The sequence below is a fragment of the Chaetura pelagica genome, unplaced genomic scaffold, assembly GCF_000747805.2.
Source record: "Chaetura pelagica isolate M959 unplaced genomic scaffold, ChaPel_1.0 scaffold117, whole genome shotgun sequence".
Taxonomy (NCBI): Eukaryota; Metazoa; Chordata; class Aves; order Apodiformes; family Apodidae; genus Chaetura; species Chaetura pelagica.
Window position 1 is genome coordinate 3,865,063 of NW_009954185.1, and position 9,774 is coordinate 3,874,836.

General features: G+C 36.3%; 1 protein-coding gene across 1 annotated transcript in view; it reads left to right on the plus strand.

Moving 5' to 3' along the window:
• The window catches only part of PYROXD1 (pyridine nucleotide-disulphide oxidoreductase domain 1), a 31,703-nt gene that overhangs the window by 21,606 nt on the left and 323 nt on the right, over positions 1-9,774 (plus strand). Inside the window, exons 3-10 of the mRNA XM_010003009.1 lie at positions 924-1,052; positions 2,019-2,092; positions 3,027-3,187; positions 4,159-4,259; positions 5,507-5,636; positions 6,502-6,614; positions 8,746-8,868; positions 9,171-9,308. Coding sequence (XP_010001311.1) covers positions 924-1,052; positions 2,019-2,092; positions 3,027-3,187; positions 4,159-4,259; positions 5,507-5,636; positions 6,502-6,614; positions 8,746-8,868; positions 9,171-9,308 — 969 coding nt within the window. The remainder of the gene's footprint in view (positions 1-923; positions 1,053-2,018; positions 2,093-3,026; positions 3,188-4,158; positions 4,260-5,506; positions 5,637-6,501; positions 6,615-8,745; positions 8,869-9,170; positions 9,309-9,774) is intronic.

Sequence of the window (9,774 nt, forward strand, 5' to 3'; positions counted from 1 at the left end):
CAGCAGGAAACATGTTGCAGTGTACAGCATCTACAGATCCTTGTTAGTGTCTTTGTCAACTTGACATATTATTTTTCACTTCAGCAATTACCAAACTCACATTCAGATCCAAAACGGTTTTTGCTCAATTTAAGCCACAGAGATACAATTCCAGTTAGATTATAATTCAGATAATAGTATGAATGCAGTTATACTTTTATATCATTATTATAATGTTGTTTTAGTTTAGGTATGCCTCTGTAAGCATGAGTATTTTATCTATATGGATTTGGAGGATCTTTGCCTCTCTGGGCTGTTCTCCACATATCCCAGAACCTTTAAAAAATCTGTTTGTAGAAAACCACTGTAAACTATTTAGCTTCTAGTTTTGAAAAAAACCAATAAGGTCATAAAATGTTAAAAATTAAATATTGCTTGTTGCAGAATCATGCAGCTTGTTTAGTGCCTACCTGTTTTGTTTAGCAAAGAACAGAATTTGTGATCTTCCTAAATCATGTTCTAGCCTGTGCTATGTTAACACGGGCCTGTCGTTGAAATGTTTTGAACAAGAATCCTAATTGCTGATGTGTAATAGTGCACAGGTCTACATCTATTACTGGGGCGGGGGGACTCGGGTCACATAGAAAACCGATTCTTTTAGCACCGATGGTGAGTACAAAGTGCCACCAAGTGGTAGCCTGAGTATTTCTTCTTTGAGTGTACTGTGTACAGTTTCCACTTTATCTGTCATACAGTGTCATATACTTCAGCTTATAAGTCCGTGGTGAGTACAGTGCAAATAAGTGACACATTCAGTGAGAGTATGGAGGCTTTGAAGCCACTTACAGCTTTTAATACCGGCAAAATGCTATGACATAGAGGGAATAAAAAGAGCAGATGTTCTCTTAGATGTCTCCAATTGTTTTTCTTTTAATATCTAACAGAAAGTTTTGACTGAGGATGGGAAAGAATATACATACGAAAAACTCTGCCTGTGTGCTGGAGCAAAACCAAAATTAGTTTTTGAAGGAAACCCATATGTGTTAGGAATCCGAGATACTGACAGTGCACAGGTAAATGAGTTTTGGACTTATCAGTGTGTGATATATTCCTGCTTCTGATGCAAAATACTAAAAATTATTGCAGAGTGAAATGGAAAAACATAACATGATGTTTGTTGCTATATATCCTTAGATAGCAGTAATTTCAGTAGCAGAGAAGTAGCCTTAAAATACCATTACATAAATTAATTAGTCACTAGGTTAATTAAATGTATACATAGCTCATAGACAGTATTTCTACATTTATTCTAGCTTACTGTGTTAGAAATTTCCCTGAGGAGGTCTATCAGTTACATGGTATGAAGGGCTACTTCTTACAGGGAAAACCTACTGAAGGACTTCTTTTCCCCCCCCCCCCGCCTCCCCTTCTGCCATAGCCTCTCTTCATTGTACAGAAAAGAGCTAAAGTTATAGTCAAAGATGCGGAAGAGTTTTCACATGAGGAACGATTACTTAATAGACTAAAAATAACCTTGAAAATAGGAAGTGGTGTTTCACTTCTATAGGTCTTAAGAATTAGGGGAGGCAGGGTGAAGGTGAACACTTCTGCATCATAAGAACTGTAATTCATCAAATGAAGTTTGATGTTGAGAATAAAAAAGGGGATACTTTTTCAAGCAAGATGAGGCTGAACTATGAAATAATTAGTTTGTTTTGGACATGAAAACATTGCTCTTTTTTCCCCTCTTTTTAAATGCAAGTAAAGAGGAAGGAGGAAAAAGCCACCAAAAATACAGCCCTTCATTTCAAGACTTGTAAGGCTTTATCAGTAATTTCATCCCTTAATGTGACAGAAATTCACAGTTTTTAGTAGCTTCTATAACAGATCTTAGCATAAGTACATGCATTTCAGGAGTCTTGAGAAAATTAAAATAAAAAAACCAAGAGAGCAAGAAAATACTGAAGAAGATACAATTGATCAGTGTGATGGAAGATATGATCTAAGTTGTAATTGGCACTTTTTCTTTCTTAATGCAGGCTTTTCAGAAGAATTTAGCTCAAGCTGAGAGAATAGTAGTGGTAGGAAACGGTGGGATCGCACTTGAATTGGTGTAAGTAAATTACTGAGTTTTAAATAGAAATATGCAAACAAAATCTTTATAATTCAATGTTAAATCTAGTGTGCACAAGTTTGGGAGAAGGTTGACTTAAAATATTGTAGCTTATAAATAATTGAGTAGCAGAATTGATTAAATATTTTCTTCATAGTATGGTGGCACTTACTGTCACATAAAATTCAGAAAGCTTCAGACACAAACATACCAAGTATATACAGTGTTTTTCTAATTTGGCACCAACAGATTTCTGCTAAGACTATGAAGAGCAATATTTAAGTTATACAACTTGTTTGACTTCTGGAGACAGAAGACATAACAGGAACAAAGAGGCAGCTTATCTTTCATTTAGCCTAATTTAAGTTGATAGAGCTTTTGCAGTGTCTGACATGGCCTTTGTCACAGGTAGGATACTGAAGCATGTGGTCCTGCATTCTGCTAGATTACAGAACCACCTGTGTTAGACAGTTACATGGTCTTGTTTTGTGTTGCAGGAAATTACTTTTTCACTAAATTGTCCTTTGCATGTTTGCACCAGTTCATCTTCCAGGTAGTACAAATAAGATCCAAATCTCCATTCATAGCAACGGGCAGTCTCGCAAACTTGCACTTTTTTTTTCATTGTGGGGAGCAGGAAATATGAAGTATTATTATAAATTTGATCTGCTTCTCCTCACCTTCTGGCAGTTCAGTCACAGTTGTGCTGGTGATACAGTATGACCTGTCAACTTGAAGAGATTTTTTAATATTTTTTGAAATGTGTTCTTTATGGAAGTACTTAAAGGCAGTAGTGGATTTGATAGGTTTAAAAGTTTTGAATCCCTCATTTCTAGCTTCTGGAATGAAACCTGGCGTGCTTCTAGTTGTGTTAGTAAGAGTCAGATCCTTTTCACATAGTCTGTCACTTTATCCATTGTTTACTTGCCCACAGGTATGAAATTCAAGGCTGTGAAGTAATCTGGGCTATCAAAGACAAAGCCATTGGGAACACTTTTTTTGATGCAGGAGCAGCTGAATTTCTCATTCCAAAGCTAACTGCTGAAAACCAAGAGACTCCAATTCAGTGTAAAAGAACCAAGTATACAATGGAAGGTATGGTGTTTTAGTCCCTAACACTGCAGAAGCATTTAGTGTTAAAGATAGTCCTAAGATCAGTTAATTAATTTCGTAGGCCATAAATAAGGTTTATCATCAGTGGCATTTCCTTCTTTAAAAAGCAAAAAAAGGTGTAAAACCTCATCCAGAATTGATGTATACACATGACAGTATATTAGACAGTTACCTACAAACTGTAAAAAATGCACTTACCTTTATGTTTGTGCCAAGTTTACATTTTGTTTCCTGTATTCCATCTGCTGAAGAACTTGTTCCATTTTCTGTAATACATTTTTTTTTCTGAACTATGTCAGCTTTATGTAGGAAGGAGCTCTCCTGCAATAAGCTATTGGAGGACAAGATGAAATCTCAGATAATGTTATTACAGATGTGACGAAACTGCAGTCTTATTAACAACAGTGAAGGAAAACTGCATGAACAAATATGACACAAACATATATCCAAATAATAACAAAAAGAAGAGCATGGTTCTAGACCTCAGGTTGGAAGAATAAGTAAGAAAGTCAGCCAAAGCATCACAAAATGGTACTCAGCATTCTTCATATATGTCATGGTATGTTATAGTTTGCACTGCTGTGCATGGAGAGGAGACTGCACATCTGCAAGCAGATAGACATCAATTTAAGTATTAGCCATGATATTAAGCAGCCAAGTCTACAGTGAGTATCCAGAACCCTGGAGCTGTTGGGATCTAGCTGTTAAGATCCATGCAGGCACCTAATGGTGGCATGGTTGTTTAGGAAATGAGTGACATAATGAAAGGCATAAAGTGGAAGGGTGTTAAAAATACTGGCTTGGAGTCTGATTTGTCTGATTTTGGGACATTGCACACTTTTGTCTTCCCTTTTGCCAACCAGGTCATATTTCTCTTGAGAATCCTTAGTCTGAATGCTAGAGGCAGTGAAGAATGCACGCTAAATCAGCTGCTCTTTATCTCTTTCCTTCAGGAAGTGAGGAAAAAGAGCGACCAGTAGCAGCGTCTGACAAACTGGGCAGTGCCTTAGGCCCTGATTGGCACGAGGGCTTAGATCTTAAAGGGACTAAAGAGGTATGGTCATAATTTTGCTTACACATTTGTTTAAATGTTGCTTTAAGTGGGTAAGGATGACAGAAGTGAAATGCCACGTTCAGGATTACTAGACAAATAAAAACAAAAATATGCTTGAACTGATTCTTCTGTCAGAGTTCAACAGCAAAATATGTTAACAAAAGCAACTTTCTGCTTCAGGAAAAGGGTGGTTAATGGGATCCACTGACATGGTTTTAGCAATTTGCTCTTCAGATTGAAAGATAAATGTTAGTTTGCATATTTCTGTGGGACTAGTGTCAATCTGAGCTTTAACCAGAACAAGTGCTACCTCTATTGTCCTGATTTTAGCTGCCATATGTATGTTCTCTGTCATGAAAAACAGAACAGTAGTATTTGTACTGAACATCAGTCTCCAGTCACGGCAGATGATGAAATGCAAAATCAGTAGTGGATATGAGCATTGTGAAGAGTTTCATTTTAGAAATAAAGTAAAAATCCTCACATTTCATAGTTTTTAATTAGGGTTTTCTGTATTAATTTTTTAGCTGTTAGGTGTTTGTATATTTTTTAAAAAAGACCTTTCAAACATTATTGATTCTACAGCAATGGCTTTACAATACCAACTAAAGGATGTTTAGGACATTCAGCAGTTAATTGGTGGTGTTTTGGCTGTTGAAGGCTGTGGAAATGTGTTTGCATAGTAGGAAATGAAACTCTTCAAGGCCTGACTCTACAAAATAGTTTAAAGAAGCAGGCAGCTTTCCACCTTCTGTCTTGAGCTCAGAATAGGAGTAAGGGGTTGAAACATGGGCAGCTGGAACAGGATGTATTTTCTTTTGGCAGCATTTAGAACATAAACTTGTTATTGCTATCAATTTAATTCATGTTAGAAAAAGGAAGGATTTGAAATCTTCAAAGACTGAAAAGATGAGTTTACTTTTTTTCTCTTAAGTTCTGATTTATCTCCCTGTCAACTCTGGGGAACTTGATAAGCTTTCCGGCATGCCAGAAAAATTAAATTGGTAAGAAATTTCAAGAAACATCAGATATCTGCTGAAAAAGCAGGTAAATTGGCATTGGCTATGGTTAGATCTGTGCCAAAAAGGGAAAAAGTGTGGGAACTCAGCTAATGTGTCATGCTTTAAGATGGGATATATTTGTTTTTTTCCAGTTTACTGAAGTCAGCTTAGGTGAGGGTATACTTGCTATTAAAAATACTGTTAATACTAATTATCATGTTCACCATTTTGTCAATCTTTCTTTAGTTTTCCCATAAAGTACATATTGAAATACTATGTGAAGTAAAGAAAATATACTTACAGCAAGAGTTTATACAACTGCAACGGACTTCTTTGACTTTTCCTAAGGAAGAGAAAAATGTAGAACCCGATGAGGGTAGGTGCCAGTGCTGATAAGAAATAACGTGTTGAAAGATAAAGCACTGCTGGAGCATGTTTGATCTTGTCTGCTGGCTTAAAACAAATACAGATTTAGAAAACAAATCCTTTATTTTTATAAATCAAATGGAGGTCTAGGAATTGAGACTTTTATTCATGGGCTATAATAAAATTACAAAATGTTACGGGTCACGCTGTTTTTCCACAAAGTCCCCTAAATTCCTTATGCAGAATATTCCTTTCTTGTGACAATCCAATAAAACAATATAGTGGAGTTAAAACAGAAGCACAAAACCCCAAAACATTTGATGTCAAAACTGAAGTAATCCTTCAAAGAAAGTAGAATAAAACATTATTTGTTTCATTAATAATTCTGTATAAATTCCACTGAATGAAAACTTAAATTACTATTTTAACAGCCAGTTACTTCTGGTGTAAGATTCTAGCAAATCAAATCTCTTGACATTCTTTTTAGCTTTTGAAGCATATCCTATGTATGTGTAAATTTACATATAAAAGCATATTTGGCAATTGTGTACTTCAGAGAACATCCCACAGGACTGAAGCAGTGGCAGGACACAGTGTTTTCCCCTTACAAATGAGGGATTTGATTTAGGAAAATTCCAGAGAAAGTTAATAGCAGGACTTTGGAGCTCAGCTCCAAAATCTTCTTTTTCTAGTCCTAAATGAAGGTAAGAAATGTTATAGGTAATCTTTAGTTGGTTTTTTTTTCCCTACCTAATCGATTAGAGATCTCAAAAGACTATTTTTCTGATTATTATTTCATATCTTATTATAAGACATAATTAATAAAATAAATTCTGTTCGTTACATTCTCAGGGCAAAATTTTCCCCTTTTACAGTTCTGTGGCCTGTATATGTGGAATTAACTAATGGAAAAATTTACGGATGCAATTTCATTGTCAGTGCCACTGGAGTTGTGCCAAATGTTAAACCATTTCTTAATGGCAATAATGTAAGTATACTGATTTCTTTTGAAGTTTAAGCTGGTTTTTTTTTAAGTAAGGTGAAATAAACTCTCCCAGGTGGTTTATGCTTCTGACACAAAACATTGATTACTAAAGGCTGTGAATGTTGTACAGTGTTTCAAAATTGTTGGTACCAGAAATACCTAACATGATAAAAATTAATTTCCTTAGTGTTTTTGACTTAATATATTGCTGCTTATGTACTGATGTATGCAATACACACTGCTAAGTAAATACAAAGAGAGAAAAATACTTGTATAATTGGTTAATGTGGCAAAAATTTAGAATAATTTTTTTAGTTCTGCATCATATTCTTATCTTACAGATCTTAATTGCTTCCTTCTAAGGAAAAAAAAAATTTTAATATTTTTCATCTGCGAAGCTGAGCTATAAAGTGCTTGTATTTATTGAGGGAAGTCACACAGCACCTGAACTTAGATAATGATTACAGAGTTGATGGCTGCCATGTGAATTTTGAGGCCTTCGTATCATTCTGCCTCCATGTTAGGTGTCTGGCTTGACCCTGGACAGCAGCTCACCCTCACAAAGCTGCTCATTTACTCCCTACAGTGGGATGGGGAAAGAAAGTCGGAGGGATAAAATGAAAAAACTCACGGTTGGTTTGAGATGAAGACAGTTAGAGGAAAGCAAAAGCTGTGCCTACAAGCAAAGCAAAATCAGGAATTCATTCAGTCCTTCCATTGGCAGGGAGATGTTTAGCCACTTCCAGGAAAGCAGGGCTTATCACTCATCACTGTTACTTGGGAAGACAAGCGCCATAATTATGCACACCCCCCTCTTCCTCCTTGCCTCCAGCGTTTCCTGCAGAGCACACTGTATATAGCTTGGTGGTATCACTTGGATCAGTGACTGTCAGCTGCTCCAGCTGGATCCCCTCCCAACTTGATTTGCACCCCCAGCCTTACCACTGGCCCAGGAAAGACCTTGAGGCTGCGTAAGCACTGCCCAGCAACAACTAAAACATCCATGTGCTAGCATTGCAAATCCAAAATGTAGACCCATGCGAGCTACTATGGATAAAATTAACTCTGTCCCAGACATAACCAGTACCTTAGGGTACTGGATGATTTGCAGTTCCTTCTGATTTGGAATTAAAATAGAATAAAGCAGAAGAAAATTAGGAAAACATAATTCTGACGTTGAGCCATGTAATATTTCAAGGCCTACATTATAAAGTTAGATCAGGAATTAGGTATTTGCAATGGTGTCTTCTGTCCTTGGCAAAAATACAAAATTAATTCTTTACCATAAGTGTTCCTGTAATGTACAAAGTGTGATTTGCAAGCTCTGTCTGTTATTTCCCTGCCTAGGTATCGGCAATATTTTAAAAACCTATGCTGTGTTATAGAAATAATGCTTAATGTTTGGTGTGTTACCGTGGAGTTTGGCCACTCTAGATAGTCTTACGTTAAATAATCATTTTCTGTATGTAATGATTTTCTAAGCTTTTTTGTAAATACATTTGAGATACTTTAAAAGGATATGCAAAGGTCCCTTGTAAAATGCAACACTGATGTGTTCTTAAAATTGGTAAGGAAAACCACACAGGTTTCTAGGAAATTCTACTTTTGTTAGCCTAATTTTGTCTTTGCTTATCTGAATGGTTCTATGCATGATAAGATTCAGGTATTTAGGATAAATTCCGCAGGGGGCAGGGTTGCATTATAATATGGAAAAGCAGTCTTGGTATGTAGATGTGGAAAATACTTCATTATGGCAGTCTTTGGGGGATCTCTTTTCTTCCCTTGAAGATGGATTGGTGAGGGTTGAACAACATGATTCTCTTGTGGTTATCAGTCTTTTCTAATTGAGTCAGCTTAGGAAGGAGAATAGCCATACTTTGTTTATGCTGCATGACCTTTTTTTCTGTTGCTACCTGGCATCCAGAAGAGCATCTTGCTGGGTTCCTCTACTATTTATTAATACAATTTTATATCTTCTAATGTTATGAGTTAGCAAAATAGCAAACTTACTGACATTTTTTAGAGTCTTCCATTAAAAAGTAACAAATGAGATGACTGCTTAACACAGGTGAGGTTGAATTTCTTGGTTTAAATGGTGATTTTTCTTCAGTACTGATCTGTGCAAATACTTTAGTTTGCTGTAGGTGAAGATGGAGGTCTGAAAGTAGATAAGCACATGCACACATCCCTGCCAGATATATATGCAGCTGGGGATATCTGCACAGCTTCGTGGGAACCTAGCCCAGTGTGGCATCAGGTAAATCCAGTCATACAGTCCTGCCCTCAGCAGCAGCTGATCTACAAAGGAAATTACACACTATTTGGAGACACTAGATGGGAGGAAAGAAAGTTGAATTGAAGCAGAAACCAGTGAAGAAGCAGATCATCCTGGGTGTATTGATGACAGATAATTGTCTATGTGACTGAAATCCAAGCTGTTCAGTCTTTCTGAGTATAATGAAAATACGTAGTATGCACTGACAATACAGGGAGGGTTGGTCATTGCGTACTGACGTTCAGCTGGGTTCTTAAATATTTCATTATTTTTTTTCCCCCTAGATGAGACTGTGGACTCAAGCCAGGCAGATGGGATGGTATGCAGCAAAATGCATGGCAGCAGATACTTTTGGGGAATCTATTGATCTGGATTTCAGCTTTGAACTATTTGCTCATGTTACAAAATTTTTCAATTACAAGGTAAAGTAAATACAGTCTAAAAGTCTCAACCACTGAGTTGGTTTAGACCAGACATACTGGTTGCTTATATACACTTGTCAGCACTAAGCAGATGTTCTGTTATTGTCAGAACAATCTGCTCTATGTAATAATTAATCTTACTTAAAAATTTTCTCCCTTCATTCATACTAACTTCGAATGCTGAAACTGAAGAAGGCAAAGATCTTTACAGATATACTAGAAATTTTAATTAGTGAATGACAATCGATAAATTTTGCATCTCTGCATATATTCCATTTCATTAGGTTTCTGTTCATGGATAAATTCAGCACAGTTCAGCATGGCAACTGGTTTATGATTGGCTTTATGGATTATGTTTCAAGGTGAAGATTTTTAGTTCTCTTGTGGTTTTGAACACCAATGAAAAGAGCAAGGTTCCATAGGGATAGGTATTTTCCCGTTTACATCAGTGTTTTGAAGCTTAGGA